The sequence below is a fragment of the Xenopus tropicalis genome, chromosome 5 (genome assembly GCF_000004195.4).
Source record: "Xenopus tropicalis strain Nigerian chromosome 5, UCB_Xtro_10.0, whole genome shotgun sequence".
In the NCBI taxonomy this organism is placed as follows: domain Eukaryota; kingdom Metazoa; phylum Chordata; class Amphibia; order Anura; family Pipidae; genus Xenopus; species Xenopus tropicalis.
The window spans coordinates 24,137,966-24,155,283 of NC_030681.2; the positions used below are offsets into that span (position 1 = coordinate 24,137,966).

Below are 17,318 nucleotides of genomic sequence, written 5' to 3' on the forward strand. Positions count from 1 at the left end.
GACAGTTACACAAATATTTTAAATTAAAATATCTCTTCTGAACACATATATATTGGACAGAAATTTCAGTTTGGTGGCTTTAAATGCATTACATCACATCATGAATGACTGTATAGGGCCAAAAAAAAAATGTGTACCCTTCAGGCTGTAGATCTGTGCTTGTGTCCTTCCAGTCTGTGTAACAGTCCCCACCCATAGAAGCCCCGCCAGCACTCTGTTTACCTCCCAGACACAGCAGGGGAAGCCTCTTTCCCCCATCCCCCTGTGCCTAGGGCAGTAGCTTTTGGGGGGCGGCCCCCAAGGAATGCAAGGGACTAACTTTCAGTTTTAACCAAACCAGACAATAACGTGTGTAAAGTATCTGCAGCCTGAATGGTGCCAAATGCCTTTTTTTGTTTTGCTCTATACAGCCATAGTAATGTTATTTATTCAAAAACCCCAGGTCAAATCATGTTGACCTGGGCCCCCTGTGACCGCGGGGTCTGCTTTCTCAATTGTTCCTTGTTATGCCACTGTTGATAAACCAAAGTGTGGAAGAGATACTCCATTCATGGAGCCTATTACACACAGTAGGTGATAGCTGATTATGGGACACAATTGGACTTGGGGGAAAGTTGCAGCTCCACTATGAGCAGGAACCGTCTGATACATTGGGGGAGGAGCAGAGAGCTGGGGGCGGAGCTCTCACAGTTATGACCACCTCCTGTGGGACAATGAAAGAACATGCCCAGCCCTTATTTTAGCCTGGACCCTGGGCAGAGGGGATCTCTTTGCAGCCCTGGTATGAAAACATTTTAAAGAGGTAAAATGCAATGTAACCCTTTCCATCTGGGGCACTGTATATGTAAAGGAGGGGGGGTATATTATACTGGGATTTGAGGCAAACATAATATCCCCATAAGCAATGTAGCGCTCCCCTGGCTGCAGCTGAAATAATACAAATCAATCAGTTACTCAATGCACACCTATTCAAACCTCAAACAAAAGGCAAGAAATGGTATGTTTAACATACAATGCTCTTTATATGGTAGATATTCACAAAACAGTAAATACAATTACAATAAATAATATACATACCACCAGTTGGACAAAATACAATGAAGCAGAAAAAGCCTTGACAAAGGACTGAGTTCCAAAACATTGGGGTTTTCTCAATCCATACGTGTCTGCTTTTTCTGCTTTATTGTATTTTGTCCAGCTGTATATTATGCATTGTAATTGTGCTAACAGCTTTGTGAATATCTTCCATATAAAGAGCATTTGTTAATGTCTGTCAGTCTACAAACAAGGCCAGGCCAGATTCAAAGTAAAGCTGGCCATACACGCACCGATAATAAAGTTTCGTACGATATTCGGTGCGTGTATGGCAAGTCGGCGACTCGACCGATATCGCAGGAAGCTGCTGATATTGGACGACTCGCCGATCGGCCAGGTTAAAAGATTTTGATCGGGCGCCATAGAAGGCGCCTGAGCAAAATCTGCCTTCAGGGCTGAATCGGCAGAAGGAGGTAGAAATCATATTGTTTCTACCTCCTTATCTGCCGTTTCAGCCCTAAACAGTTAGAGGCTGACCGTCGCACGAAAGATCGCAAATCGCCACGTGTGTGGCCAACCTTAAGCCTATCTCATGAAGTGAATTGGTCAGTGTGGGGGCTGTTAAGCACAGGCGTCTCTTTTGCAGGATTGAGGCGTAAGTTTGATGCACCTAATTGCATCAGCTACTTCTATGCACTTACAATTGATTTTTAATGCAGCCAAGTTTCATTGCATTTTTGCGTCAACATGCTGCATTTTTGCACTAGATGCACATACATAAGACAGATAAATAGAATAAAGGGTTGCATTTGTAACAAAAACACATGTTAAGTGAATATATGTGTTCTGATGCGCAGAAAAATGCCCGTCTGTAAGAGCCCTTAAACTGAATTAGACACTTGTGAATGCAGCCTTGTGTATTGGATATAATCTCTAGCTATAAATACTCTTCTGCCTTTATATGTCTTTACATGAAAGAAGTTGCTTTTACCTATTTGAGCAACTTTATATCTATGTTAATGACTTTCTCATGGTTTATTCTTTTATTTTTATCATTATTTTTATGTTTGATATGGCATTTGAATTGTCGGATGTGCAGAGAGCACAAACATGAATGGGAAACTCATAACAAGAAAGCATCACACAGGTGATCTATTCAGGGGAAGATTTATAAAAAAAATAAATGCAACAAAACACTAGCATTGTCTTATGCAAGCTTTTTTTTTTAAAAAAAAAAACGCAATAAAATATTCCTGTATGAGATTTGTCTCAGTAAAAAAAGTCACATGCTGGCGAGAATCACATTGTTCCATTCATTTTCAATGAGGTTAAAAAAACTTGAATGTATTAATAAACTGTTCCAGACAATTCCCATTGACTTCTATTGAACCTCGGCAGCTTTTACTTGCCGAGTATTTTTTTGTGGCAACTTTTCACAAATTTTTTCCTTAATAAAATACTTACTATTCATGGTTAAGAATATTCTTGCGTATTCACATTTGCGTTTTTCACTGTGTTTTTTCTCCAATTGTGAAAAAAACCTGCAAACTCAAATTTTGCTAAATCTGCCCCTTATTGTCTCAATTGTCTTCATTTGCATCATGGCAAATTACTGCTGAAACAACTTAATTTAAAAGTGACCATGTGTTGCATAGCACTAGAGCTTTCAGTAACTTCCTATAGGGAACAATGCAGAGCACTATGAGGCAGTTTGACTACAATTGTCTGGGCTATCCCCTCTACTTAGGGCCCAACTCAACAGTCCTATCACACTAGGGGAGGTACAAGAGGCAATAACCTCACTCCAACCCAACAAAACACCAGGCCCAGATGGATTTCCCGCTGACTGGTACAAGGCATCTACAGAACTCATCTCCCCCTGGCTACACAAAACCCTGCTTGACGCGACGGAGAAGAACAAACTTCCTCGCTCCTTTAACACTGCCCTCATTGTGGTCATCCCTAAAGAGGACAAGGACCCACTCGAGTGTAGCTCTTTTAGACCTATCTCCCTCCTCAATGTGGATGCAAAAATCTTTGCAAAAATCCTTTCTAACAGACTGAAATTAGTCGAGGAGCTAATTGAGCCTGACCAAACAGGCTTTATGCCAAATAAATCTACTAATATAAACATACGCAGATTATTCACCATTATTCATGCCAACCATACTAACAAAGGTTCACGAGTAATAGTCTCACTGGACGCAGCTAAAGCCTTCGACTGGCCTTATCTCCTGGAACTCCTCCAAAAGTTTGGCCTTGGCGCACAGTTCATTAAATGGGTGGGAATGTTGTACGAGGCACCAACAGCAAGAGTCAATGTAAATGGACACTTATCCCCAGAATTCTCCCTATCCAGAGGTACACGACAAGGTTGCCCACTGTCACCTCTCCTATTCGCCCTAGCAATAGAGCCCCTTGCTATTCTGATCCGACACTCTCCAGCCATAACAGGTCTCAAATTGGGGGCTGTGGAGGAACGTATATCCCTGTATGCTGACGATGTCTTACTGTATCTGGACACCCCGGCTGCCTCACTACAGACAGTTCTAGGTATAGTGGAACACTTTGGGCATTTCTCCGGTTTGAGAATCAACTTCTAGCATATTCCCTATAGACCCTAACATGAATCCCAATATGTTCCCTCCCACCCCCTTGCAATGGGTTGACACATTTAAATACCTGGGTATCCAAATACGAAAGGAATTGAGCGACTTTATTCCCAACAATCTAGATCCCATTCTTAAAACCATGAAAGAGAAACTGCTGATATGGGCTAACCTCCCCCTGTCTATTTGGGGCAGGATCAATCTGCTAAAGATGATATTCCTTCCTAAATTTCTCTATAATTTCCACAACTCGCCTATTTTCATTCCGTCCAAATTTTTCACCTCTCTAGACAAAGCTCAGACTGCCTTCCTGTGGGCCAATAAACCTCCCAGATTCTCCAGAGCCAAACTTAGAGCACCAATTGCAGAAGGCGGCCTAGGCCTCCCACACTGGCAATTTTACTTCCTAGCCGCACAGGTTTACTATGTACAATGGTGGTTCTCTCCCGATCTTATCAACCCTAATGTTCCACCACAGGCAACCCTAGCTAGCTCAATGGAATCGTTAAAATATATCCCATTTCGCAAATTATCAGATATCCAAACTAATCACCCAGTTATTGTGACACCCTACAGAGCATGGCAAAAGATTCTAAACTTATACAAACTGAAGCCTCCAATCCTATCCCCGGGTCTCCCATTGTGGGGAAACTCCTATCTGCCTAATTTCCAACAAATTGCCCCATACCGAGTGTGGCCACACTGGGGCATGCGTACACTGGGAGATGTGACCAATGCTGGGGCCCTGTTACCTAGGAACCAGATCAGACACACAGACACAGGAGAGCTACTACCCTGGTTCTCATATTTACAATTCCAACAGGCCTTCCGACACCAATTCCAAAGAACTATAGTCCCCTTCGTGCTCACTAGACTTGAATCTACCCTCTGAAATCCCTCTTCCAAAAAGCTGATCACCACACTATATTCCCTGCTCCTCTCCACCCTCCAGTCTCCCTTCCATACAGCCCAAAAAGCCTGGCACCAAGACATACCGGACCTAAACAGTGAAGATTGGGAGGAAGCGACAGATAGGGCCTATGACTATCTGATCTCCACAAGAGACAGATTAATCCAGTTCAAAATTATACATAAACTCCATCTGACCCCGTTACGACTATATCGAATGGGAATCCGTGACTCGTCTCAGTGCCCCAAATGTGATGCCCCAGAGGCCAATTACTTTCACTTAATGTGGTCATGCCCACAAATAAATCCCTTTTGGAACCAGGTCCTAGACCACATCCAAAACACAACATCTCTACCTAAAATAATCAACCCCAAGGTTTGCCTGCTTGGCATTGTGGATGACACTATTCCCACAATAGCACCACGCATCCTCTATAGAACACTGCTGTTTTATGCCAGGAAAACCATCCTCTCTCAATGGATGGCACACTCTCCCCCAACAATTGCTCACTGGCTCAATTTACTTAAAACCCTCCTGCCGTTGATACAACTCACCTACATAGCAAGAGGATGCCCTCAAAAGTATGAAAAGGTATGGGGAACATGGGCTGAAATCATGGAATGATGTCGCAGGGTCACCCTTGGGAACCTGAACCCCCACCACCGGCAATCCCAACCCTTCCCTCCTGTAATAGGAAATTGAACACTATTCCGAGTAGGACATCATTGATTATTTAACCTAATGTAACACTTGTATCCTGGCATGAAAAGAACGCGTCTGTAGAACCAATGTCAATGTTTTATGATGTTTTATGTTGTTCTATGTTATAAATGCATAAATAAACACCTTTGAAAACAATTGTCTGGGCTGCTAAATAAACATGACTGTCAAAATGCCCAAAAATCATCCCATTTACTGTTAAAAATTGTAAAATCATGTTTACATTCCCCAGAGTCAGAGGAATACTGCAAAGATATCATCATCTTATTCTCTTTACTTGTCTCTACCTTCAGATCTTGGCATAATGTGTACTGTGTGATCAACAACCAGGAAATGGGATTTTATAAGGATTCCAAAAATGCTGCATCTGGTATTGCGTATCACAACGAGACTCCAGCGAATCTGAAGGAAGCAGTCTGTGAAGTCGCAACTGATTACAAAAAGAAGAAACATGTATTCAAATTAAAGTAAGTAGTAAAACCGGTTTGTGCTCTCTACTTGGGCAAGCACAGTTAGCAGTGTGTAACCCGTAGCCTGTAAGGCTGATGCCACACGTGGCGTTTTTACGCTGCGTATTTTCTAATTCTCTCAGCGGCTGAAAAACGCCCGCTATCATCATCCATAGAAATAACTTGAAAAGACTCTAGGCAAACCACACAAAGCGTAAATATGCTAGAAAACGCCTTACCACGGATTTTTCAAGCATTGGCTGAAATACGCCAGTATTTGCAAAGCAAGCTATTCCTATGTATACACAAAGGCAGCTGCCAGACCTAGCGGAAATACGCAGCGTTTTTTACTATTTTGCACTATTAGCACCATGGAAACGGGATTTGCTACGTCACCAGTACTAGGCTGAAAAACGCCATAGTCAGGGGCTGTGTGGCTTGTGCGGCGTTTTTAGGCTAAGAAAATAAGCAGCATAAAAACGCCACGTGTGGCATCAGCCTAAGGGTGAAAACACATGGAGCTACTAGTAGCAGCTACTTGTTGTGGCTACTAAAATAGACAATGCTGATTTACTGATTATTGGCTGTGTGTGTTTTAGCAGAGGAAATTCTCAGTATTGTCTATGGCAGGGTATATTCTGGAGTTCAGTAGTCGTGATAAAGTAGGTGCTACTAAGTAGCTCCATGTGTCTTCACACTAAGACTGCTGGGGGTGAGAGTTGCCATAGTGGTTAATATAATTATGTTTAAAACTAAAAGTATTAAAGGCCACTGAAACATGGTTGGATTGAGTTGCTGTATATTCACACTCCCAAAAACTTGTTATAACTGATTTTACAGATGAGTAACACTCCCATTTTTCTATTGCCCAGGCTTAACGATGGCAATAAGTACCTCTTCCAAGCCAAAGATGATGTGAGTATTAACCGCAGCATTGGCACAGAGGCAGCATCATGTTTTACTTTCAGAGATTTTAACAGCAGCCCTGACCTTATTAGACTATGCCAAACCAAGGGTGAATGCAGCCCAGCAAAGTGCATCAGTTTTGTCCTTAGTATTGCTCATTGGTTTTGCCATGTTTCTTTTTGCTTTTAATCATTCCTGGGTGCCAATATCAGCCACAGGTCTTTCTGTGTATGCTGGCATATTGCTAGGTAGTGAGTTTTTTTTGTGCAGCCTCTCACGTTAGAACCCAGAAGCAAAGAAGAGAGCAGCAGCTTAGTTTAGCCCAATAACACTGCATGGGCTTGTCAGAGCTGGGGCCTGGAGCTGTTAATCAAGAAGAACAAACACCAGATGCTTTTATTATCATTCTTTCTTCCTCTAACAGTTATTTTGGGTGCTGTTTTTATTTACAGGAGGAAATGAACACATGGATTCAGGCTATTGAAAACACAATTACATTGTATAAAACTGAGGTGTCATTGAGCACCCAGAGTACTTGAGCATCCAGCCGTGCCCAGACCCTACCGGCCAGTGTAATGGTAACCGAAAGCCCTGGCAAATGGGAAAAGGCAGAAAGAAGTGAACTATATCCCACCCCACCCTGCACTTCTGTTACATTTTTACAAAGTTTCACTCGTTTACATTTCATTCTTTTTTCTTCTTTTTGTTTCTTTGTCTTTGGATTGAAATTCCTGATTTTGTGCTTACTCTGACCGTACTTGATGTTTGCCCTATGTACACCAAGGACATTGTAACAAATACATTACATTTGCTGATTCACAAGTTGCAAAATCTTTTACTGGTATTTTGTGCTCTTTTAGGGAGGAGAAAAACTTTTATTATATCACTACAGTGGCTGCAATTCAAGTGTGGGAAGGTTCCTATTTTGGGAAGTGTAGGTCTTTTTTGCACGACCATGTCATGCCTGGGCACAACCATGGGCACAGTTACATGGCATTAAGGCTAAGGGTAAAACTGGGCTTCTGGGGAATATACCTTTGGGTATATCTTTTCTCCGCACACTGCTCTGCAAATATTTGTAAATAATCATGATAAACATTTTCATGAAAATTACTGACATGACCATAATTAACACTCAACGGGATGGAGCTACAGCTTTAGGCCCCAGGGCAAAATGCGGGGATAAGGGGAAACATGGGTTAATTCAAACCTGGTTTGTCCCTGAGGAAGAGCACAGTTGGTGCTCGAAACGTTGGACCTTTTTTCTAAATAAACTTATTATTTTTTTGCAAAGTCCCTGTGTGTGCGGCTCACTGTCTTTATAATTATTTTTTTGCCAGCACCCTAGGCATGTGAACATTTATAGGGTGTGCTCTGTTTGTTCTTGTGTGTACATATATATATATATGTACACATACACTATTTATTGTGAGTCAGTCCCTAAGCAAAAGAATATGGGGAGCTACTGGGGGCATTTTTGGAGGCACAGATCTTCACTGTTATGGGCTGTGGTGGCCTTTGGCTGGTACAGGACACAAATATGTTTAACTTCAGTCTGACAAATTCATACTGAATTAGTTTAGAAATGCTGTCTGACAGCCATTTTACTAGCATATCTAATATGAAATCCTGACAATAACAGAAATACCAGCCGGTACGGGGGAGAGGGTGTAGCTATGATGATGATGATGCTCTCAGCACACTTTTACAGCGTCGCCCTATGATGAGGGAAGATGTAATTCTAAGTGCCAGTAGGTATCAGTGATGCAATATGTAACCAAGGAGTCACATACCCCTAACAACTCCACCAGGCTTTCTTACTGCCACATTAATCCTTTTTATTGAGCATCTCAGTGTAGAATGAGTAAGTGATAAGCAAAAACTGTCAATGACAGGACAAGATTATCAAGGATTTCTTTTTACTGAACTCAAACCAAACCATGGTTATTAGTAATATTATTGTGCAAAATAATTTGCTTCTATTAATTTAACTGCTCTGGGCTGATCCAAACTAATAGCTGGCTGAGAGCTACAGTTGCCTGTGTCCTTGTGTGTATGGCTTTATGGGAGGTTATATTTTATTCCTATTGGAAACAGTTGGAACCGGATTCCATTCTCCATTAACAGATGGGCTAAAATCAGATTATCAGTGGGAAGGCAGCACGCTACATCCTTAGGGCAGGAAAAGGGCTACATAATTATGGGGTCATTTAATAAATATTATGGTTTAGTGCTGCTCTCTTAATTACAGTTTATTGTTTTGTCCTCAGTGAACCAATAAAAACATCCCAAAATTCATATCTGCAGTCATTAGCTAATAAGCACATTTTCACTTGGTGGTTTAGCTATGCAATACTAATTGACTTGATAATCTTGGTAGATGCTGTGAGGACTATAGTTTTGCTTTGTTGTGAGAACTTGAGGTGTGGCTACTAGGCTCTTTAACATGTTTTACGGTCATCTTCACTATTGACTAGAGGCTAGTACCTGGATCCTTGGCTCTCATGTAGGTACCCCACCAGACATTACCAACTTACCACTGGCCTTTAGTGTGCTCCTGTGCCTTTAGCAACAGTGCCTTTAGCATGCTGAATGCCTGGTGCTGCTCAGTAGTTGCATCCAAACAAAGTAGCCTGGAACAGACTGTCAGATCCCATCCAACAATACAAAGGACAATGCTAATAAGCTTTCAAGGTGACAAGATGTAATGACAGGCAATATCATAACAACAACATAAAGACCACAGGTTTGACAGCCACAATTAAAGTAACTAATGTATCCCCCATAAAGTCTGGGTTGCAATGGGCCTGGCAAACTAATGAGGGCACTGTTACTAGTCAAGCTCAGTTTGGCATGCATGTTAAGGTTTCTGCCTGTGATACTGAATTCAGGCTTCATCCCTTTATAACCTTTAAGAAATAACTTCATTTACACTGGTATTGCTTAACCTGCAGCCTATCAGATGTTGCTGAAGCACAACTTCCTGTCTGAGTTGCTGGGCGTTGTCATACAATAGCAACTGAAGGGAAGTTCAACAACAGTGAATGATAACTGGCTCAATAGGCCCTGCTGCAAGAAAAAAGCATATGGCACTCAGGACTACAAACAAGGGTAATACCCTTTTTAAAAGTTTATTGCGGAGGTGCAACGTTTCGGGGCAATGTGACCCCTTTATCAAGCATACAAATCAGTGAAGGCAAGTGAAATTTATACAAATGCAATAGCCACAACCCCAAGTTAATTGGTAATTGAATACATACTTAATTGACAATAATAATATCCAGCCAACCTAGTTGTTTCTTTTTTTAAAAAAAGAATAAAATTATATAACTAAAGTGCAGTGCATCATATACAGTGTAAATTCAACGTCAGTGAATTAATCTCATAAAGTGCATGATATACATTAAAAACAATTTAATTATACAAGACCGATGTGATCACACTTTCTTATTTCCTCTGTTCTAAATCCAGTGTTGTAGTTGAATAGCAACAATGTATCACCGTAGAAAGCCCATAGGAAACTAAAATACAAAGTATCCATAATCAGCTAAGTATCAATAAAAACATATGTAACCAAATCCATGAAGGTACAGATCGAAGGAAGAATATATCTTACCCCAAAACGAAGGAAAAGAATATCTATCCCTGATGTGCACCCAGGAAACATTTATCTATAAAAACATAAATGAAATATTTATAAGAAACAAGCCATGTTAAACTCATCATTTAACCCCCTTGGATGGCGAGATTGTAAAAGCCAAATCCAATAGCACTCCCTCTGAGATAGTAACTTCTTTTTATCCTGGCCCTGTCGTACCTGTATTTTTTCTAAGATCTGCCATCTAACCCTGCTGCCAACAAAGGAAGGCCAAGTGTACAAAAAGATCATGTTTCCTGGTGGAGATGAACATTAGATATAATCATCCTGCAAGTAATTATATTGATATGAAATTTAATACAAAAGATAAAACAAAGCAGAGATTATGAGTGGAGCCCAACATAGTGGCCTAGAAACCTGAAATAAACCCAGCAACCACTAGATGGTGCAAACTTCCTGCCTTTAAACCTAAAGAATAAAACTGACTTGCTGTACCAGCCTCAGGATTAAAGAACTGTTACCTTACTAGAGCTGGGTAGAGGTGAAAAATAATAATTTAAAAAAGCTGCATGGGCCCCCCTGATAACATGGGACCCTAGGCTATAGTTTAATTATGCCTATTGGTTAATCCGCCCTCGACTTCTACTTACAGATGGATATAATTATTAAAAACCAGCCGCCAATTCAGGCATCGGGTTTTAATGGACTTAATAAATATAAAGTTTTAAGTGACTGACATCCTGGTATTGTGCCTTGGAGTGCAAAAACCAATTTCTGCAGATTATCCTCTGTGCCGTGATCTATGTTAAATTAGACTGATGTGACCAGTTCCCAAAAGCAGCACGAAATTATAAGACCTATATAAAATTATTCTGCACAGGCCTCCAAAATGATGGAAGTCTCCCGCAGTATATGTCCCTCTGTCATCCCACACACACACATGAAATTTTCTAAAGGAAAAATATGGACACGCAAAATATTGTCATAGTGCAACAATCATCAAATACTGTGTAAAGAGGGACAATATATGCAGTGTGAGGAAAGGCAAATTATGTCCCAAAGTGTATAAATTAGGATAGATGATTTCCAATTATGCCCCCACACTCCCAGGTGCTCACTAGGCACAAATCACATTATGCACTCCTCAAGCAAGCAATATAATAACACACAGGGGTGTTCCAGCCCCTAGTGCCCCTCTGAGGTGGCCTGGGTGAGCTGCCCATCTCCACTTAGGTTTTTTTTGTGTTGGTGGGGCACACACATTGCTAGTGCAGAGAGCGTAATAGCACTGTCTAAACTAGAAGAGTAGAATTTCCTTTTTAAAAATTGGAATTTCAGCTCTTGAAGTTACCAGGAGTGGCTTTTTGCTGTCCTTTTTGGCATCCCTGATAACACAAGCAGTATAATAATAGACATTTAAAGATAACATTTAAAGGAATAGTAATTTAAAGAGGGTGCTACCCAAATGAACTTGCAATCTAAATAAAAAGGAAAACAACACAATTCTCTGTAAATCTACAGTTTAACAGCTTAATACCACTGATTATATAACATTATCATTATTTTGAATGTGTATGGTTAATGGGAAATAGTACAGCCAGTAAAGGCAATGGCAGGGATCAGGTAGAGCAGTGGCCAAGAATTCAACTTTTCTATGACTGAAACAAGGAACAGTCACTCATTAAAAGTGCAATGTTCTAATAATAACATACCCACCATGGACATTATAAACTACCATAGCACAGCAATGGATTGTAGTTTATTATACAAGGGCTTTAGGTTTGATGGATAATGATTAGCTGCCTCCTCGACTCCCATAGTTGCCAAAGACCATATAGAAGGTATCAGACGTTCTTTTTGTTTCACTGTTTTGCCCTCTATAGTACAAGAAATAACAAAAATATATTTAGTTATATTAAATATTGAATATTTTAATTAAAACAATAGACAACAAGTATGTCCAGCACAAACCCTATTCATTAAACTTATGTTAAACATGTTGAATACATTGCCCTTTAAGACCTGGATCATATAGACAAAGATAAAGCATGATCTAAGCATTGCTTTAGGTCTAGACACAGGGCCAGCTTGGTCTCCTACACTACAGATTACATTAATATTTTACAAAATATATGACCACAGTGGCTGAGGCTGAAAAGCAGAAATATCCATCAAACCCAAACATTCACCCAAATATTTCAAGTTTAGCTTTTAGTTGATCCGTTTGTCCCCAATACAGAACCAGGAGTTGCACTAAATGCATGGAGGAAGACTTCCCCACATTGACCTTACAGTTAGCACAGAAAGTCTTACTCAAGCAGTACCGTCTATAGCAATACTTACAGCTTTTTGAAGAGGATAATAAGGTAAATGACTGCCCCAGAGACAATCAGGAAGCCCACAATCAAAATGATACTGATAGTGATAATGTTTCTTGTATTCTCCGCTTCTATAGCTTTATCCAAATCATCCATGATCTCTGGAAACCAAAGAAACTCATTTACAAAGTGACTGACCATAATTAGAATAAAAATTAAATAACATAAGGCATTACCAGAGGCAGATAGAGAGCTGATTATACTGAAAATACATTGAACTTTTTAACTAGGGAGCATCTATATCTGACTATAGAAAATGACAGCTAATGTCAAAATATGTGTTCTGTTATGTTTCAGATAGCAATCAGTAGATTCAGTGCTGACTGCATTAGCCAGTAGAGGATCTAAGAGATACGGACAGGTGGAGGCAAGTAGGCAGCCTATTGTTTGGCCCCTACCTGCCCATAGCTTGTTATTTGCATGAGTAAGGTAGGGAGTGGCAGAAGGACAGGGCTGAGCTGCACCTACTGACACTGCTCTTTGTACCGAGCACTGGGCAGTTAACCTTTGGGATTTTGTCTCATTCTCTAGTGTTTTTAATTATACGCCTTTATTGTGTCTTGTATTTTGTACCCAGGTACTATTTCATTCATTCATAATTATAATTATTAATATGAATTTATAGCTGGTTATTTTGATCCTATGTAATATGGGACATGAGATCCCACTACACCGCAGAGTCCATTAACCAAACTGTTATCCTTTGCGCCAATTTTTAGCTTATGTGTGCATGTTTTTAAGCTATACATTTTTCCAGAAGGAATAAATAAAGGGTATTATGTATTTATAAACCATTGCCCAGGTGTAGCTCAATATATAGGGGTTTGTCTCTTTTTTTTTCATATGTTGACATTATATTATCCTCATAAAACTCTCACTCACTACAGGGTTATAAATTAAGTGATTAGGATTTTAGGGGGAATCTCTAGGGGCCGGGGAATGCTTCCTTTTTTAAAAATGTTCTTAACTATAAAAGCAAAAGACTCTGGAACAGATAAGTGGCTCAGCAAGTATAAAGGCCCCAGAGAAGCAGTTTTGATACATGTTTAGGAAAAATGTCTTGTTCCCAAAGCTTAAGGGGTCCCTAAAGTATTTTTGCTGTTGGGCTCCAATAACTTTTAGTTATTCCACTGACGGACTATTCCACAAAGCAGCCATTGTTTCATTTCATTATATTACCAGACTGGTTGAAAAATAAAAATTACAAACAACCATGAAGCTTAAACTTCACTTAATAAATGTGAGAGCAGTCAATAGCACTAGGCTTGGCACCTGGTCAGTAGAATAGCACATACAATTAATCCTAAATTGCCCTTGTCTTTCTTGTGTGCTCTAAACTAATCCCTTCAAAAACAAAAGCCAAAGCTATAACAAGCCAATTGTCTCTTGCGGCCATTGCCCGGCAACCAACAACAAAAATAGATATAGTTTGGCAACTTCAGCTCGCACAGGCCTGACTTATCACTCTACGGGTAATGAGTGCACCCAGCGGGATTCTGGGACGTGTATTCTCTGTGTCAACAACTTCGAGGAATTAGAAATAGGTAAAACCGCATCAAGACTACGTTTCCCACAACCCATTGCAGCGAACAGAAAGGGGCAGCTGGTGTACGCCCGCTCGGCGTCGCCGTTTCCATGCAATACGCTCCTCTCTCCTGGCAACTGCTCCGAGTGGTATTCACAGAGGCGATATACGTAAGAATCACTGATTCAAAGTGATTCGGTTACGGCGCTCATTCTCCCGCCTTCTGCATGAGATTGCGAGCCGTGCATTACTTCCCCTCCAGTGGAGTGTAAGATTATTAGTAGCAGCAGCCGAGCATTAGTCTGTCGCAGAGGCAATGCTCTTTTTGCTGCATGACAGTGACAAAATGCCCTTACTATAAAACGCATTAAAACAAAATGCCAAAACTGAAATAAAATGTTTTAGTCTCCACATTTGCAAAAAGTTTTTAAACTGCAGTGTTAAATTAAAGCTCCCCTTGCTGCTTTCTACTAGAAACACTAGAGGGGGGAGGCATGGGGCGGTCGGAGTAGGCCTTATGGATTATGGGCGAGCAGAGGGAGATGGCAGAGGGGGATGAGGAGGCTGTTGTGACAGTGAATGGCTAAATATGAACAGCACGGAGCTGTGACAGGAGAGAGGCAGGAGCGGTGACATGGGGGAGGGCACAGGAGGATTTCAATATCTCAGTATCCCTGAACGCTGGGAGGACGGAGAGCTGACAGGGGGAGGGCATAAGCGGCATACACTTTGCTTGTATTGGTTTTCTTTCTGTTTTTTTTTTCACATTTTCTCTCCAGATCCAGCGAGTGCCGGGCTGCAGAGGGGCAGGCTGCACAGATGGAGCTGAACAGGAAGATGCTGCAGTGAGGAGCTATTCCTTGTGGCAGCAGCCCTGGACACTGCTTGTTCTGCTCCCTTGGGAGTGACACTGTGACAATCTGTGCACCCCTTGCAACCTCATCCTGTCTGACTGGAATTCATTATCCTTTGTTAATTAGGGAGATAAAGGTAGCCCCTATACCTAAGGAAGAGGGAGACCCCCTGACTGGTGAGGACATGCAATGAATAAACTGCTGGGCACAGTGATCCTTTACCCTTCCCTGCCTCTGGGTATCTGTGGCCCTGTTGCACTTTGGCTCCCCCATCATTGCCTACTAAGATTCACTTGGGAATAATCCTGTTGCCCACCAATAAGTGCGACTGTGAGCCCCCTGCTGTGACTAAGGCATGGGCAGACCCTTGCCTCCTGGAGACATGCAATAATCAGACTGATGGACGTTCTTGTCTCCTTCCCTTCTCCGCTGCTGGCGATCTCTTGCTGCAGCCTGGACAGGGGATTATGGTGGCACTGTACTGCTGGCCTGCTAGAACTCTGATCAGCTCTCCATTTCATAAGGAAATGAAATCCTGAACATCTGTGGAGGAGGATCTGCCTACAGGTATCGGGGAGAAGCTCCTCTTGCAAAGAAAAGGACTTTGGGCCACATCCCCTATTCTTCTCCATTCTCCTCTATCCACAGCATCCTGCATTCACAGAGAATAATGAAGTCTTAGGGGGTTCAGTCTCACCAGAAAGACATCTTCCATAAATCATTATATCATTGCAAGCTCCTTTATTAGCTGTCCAAAAAAATATTTCACCTTCCTTATATACCATGGCGGACAGGACTGCCCCAGCTTGCCAGCTACGCTTGGAGTGGGTATATGGTTACAGGGGGCACCAATGCCGTAACAACCTGTACTACACCGCTGGCAAGGAGGTGGTGTACTTTGTCGCTGGTGTTGGGGTGGTGTATAACACCAGAGAACACAGCCAGAAATTTTTCTTGGGCCACAACGATGATATTATCAGGTAAGTAAGAGCTGGGCTGCACTAAGTTTGTATATTTGTGTATCTGTGTGCATGCTAATTATTGTGATTATTGTTTATTATGAACTGAATTAATCTAACCTACATATGTACAATTTGTGGCCCCTCAGTTATTGATAAACATTTTGAATCGCTTTGTTTGTTTGGGGATGTGGGGCTGTTTTACTAATGCAGGTGTTAAATTGCATGAGTGCAGCAGTTACCCATAGTAACCGGTTAGTCAGTCTTGGTTCAACTGAAAATGAAATCAAAGTTTTGACTGGTTGCTATTGGTAACTGCTAGCATCAGCTTTAGTAAATCAGCACCATGGACACGGACATTCAGCAGGTTTGCCATACCCAAACTATATGGTTCCAGAACACATGCACCTCTAAGTAGGTTTAATGTCATACAAAATGTTCAGCTTGTAAATCATTGTGCTCCATTTAAAGCAGGGAGTCTTTACCTAGGGGCTAGAATGCAAAAATGGGTCCCATGCTTGTTAGGCAAGTTTGCCTTTAGTATGTTATAATTATAAACTATTTATAGTTTTTGAATGATTTGCCTTTCTTTTCTAACTCCTTTCAGATTTTAGATGGGGATCACTGACCTTTCAGCCAAAAATCTGTTGCTCTGCTAGGCTACAATATTATTATTATTGAAACTTTTTATTACTTATCATTCTATTCAGGCCCTCTCCTATTTATTTTCCAGTCTCTCATTGAATCCAGTGCCTGGTTACTAGGTTAATTTGATTCCTAGCAACCAGAAAGCTGCTGAAAATCTAACCTAGAGAGCAAGTAGCTAAATAATTAAAAATCCATAAAAAAAATAAAAGATTAAGACACATTGCAAAATGGCTCACAATACTATTCTCTGCATCATACTAAAACTTAGTTTTAAGGTGAACAGCCCCTTTAAGTCCCCTGAGAAAAGCTCACTCACTAACTGTAAGGTTCTTTATATATATTTTAAAAAACAAATATGATTCTCAAAAACAGGGCTAGGCATAGAGGGAACTACTAAGACTATTGTCCCCTAAGGTGGGTTATTGATTCAGAGAGATAACTCAAGAGTTACATTTCATGGACAGTTGTCCTTTTTCAACCAAAATTAACTTTGTATCTATGGGTTCTGGTCACCCCCTGTGTGATGTTTTATTTGTCAGATAGATGTGCTGGGTTGCACCCTCACAACTTTTACTAGGATTCTATATGGGCAAGTACATGCAGTACTAAGTCTTAAGCTGGCCATACAGCCACCGATAATATCGTACAAAACCTCGTTTCGTACAATATTCGGTGCGTGTATGGCAAGTCGGTGAGTCGACCGATATTGCAGGAGGCTGCTGATATC

The 17,318-nt window shown here is 41.1% G+C and overlaps 2 protein-coding genes and 1 long non-coding RNA gene across 8 annotated transcripts in view; 2 read left to right on the top strand and 1 right to left on the bottom strand.

Moving 5' to 3' along the window:
• Window positions 1-732: 732 nt before the first annotated feature.
• On the top strand, window positions 733-7,462 carry LOC101730842 (spectrin beta chain, non-erythrocytic 1-like). The gene is made up of 4 exons (XM_012963866.3): window positions 733-802; window positions 5,568-5,741; window positions 6,596-6,638; window positions 7,082-7,462. Exons 2-4 carry the CDS (start codon window positions 5,608-5,610, stop codon window positions 7,166-7,168), a joined length of 264 nt encoding a protein of 87 aa, XP_012819320.1. The 5' UTR covers window positions 733-802; window positions 5,568-5,607; the 3' UTR covers window positions 7,169-7,462.
• Window positions 7,463-9,755: 2,293 nt separating this feature from the next.
• Window positions 9,756-14,025, bottom strand: LOC105947452. 4 transcript variants are annotated; one of them, XR_004222857.1, is made up of 6 exons: window positions 13,901-13,990; window positions 12,571-12,706; window positions 11,944-12,104; window positions 10,447-10,523; window positions 10,246-10,300; window positions 9,756-10,150 (listed from the first exon to the last, which is right to left on the bottom strand). It is a non-coding gene; the product is annotated as an uncharacterized LOC105947452 (long non-coding RNA). The 4 variants fall into 4 exon arrangements; XR_004222856.1 differs by lacking the exon at window positions 10,447-10,523 and having other exon boundaries at window positions 13,878-14,025; XR_004222855.1 differs by lacking the exon at window positions 10,447-10,523.
• Window positions 14,026-14,060: 35 nt separating this feature from the next.
• Window positions 14,061-17,318, top strand: part of eml6 (echinoderm microtubule associated protein like 6) — an 84,183-nt gene continuing 80,925 nt past the window's right edge. For all 3 annotated transcript variants that reach the window (XM_031903078.1, XM_031903079.1, XM_018094140.2), the window contains exons 1-2: window positions 14,061-14,149; window positions 14,910-15,964. In XM_031903078.1, the coding sequence (XP_031758938.1) occupies window positions 15,768-15,964 (197 nt within the window). In that variant the 5' untranslated portion in view covers window positions 14,061-14,149; window positions 14,910-15,767. The remainder of the gene's footprint in view (window positions 14,150-14,909; window positions 15,965-17,318) is intronic.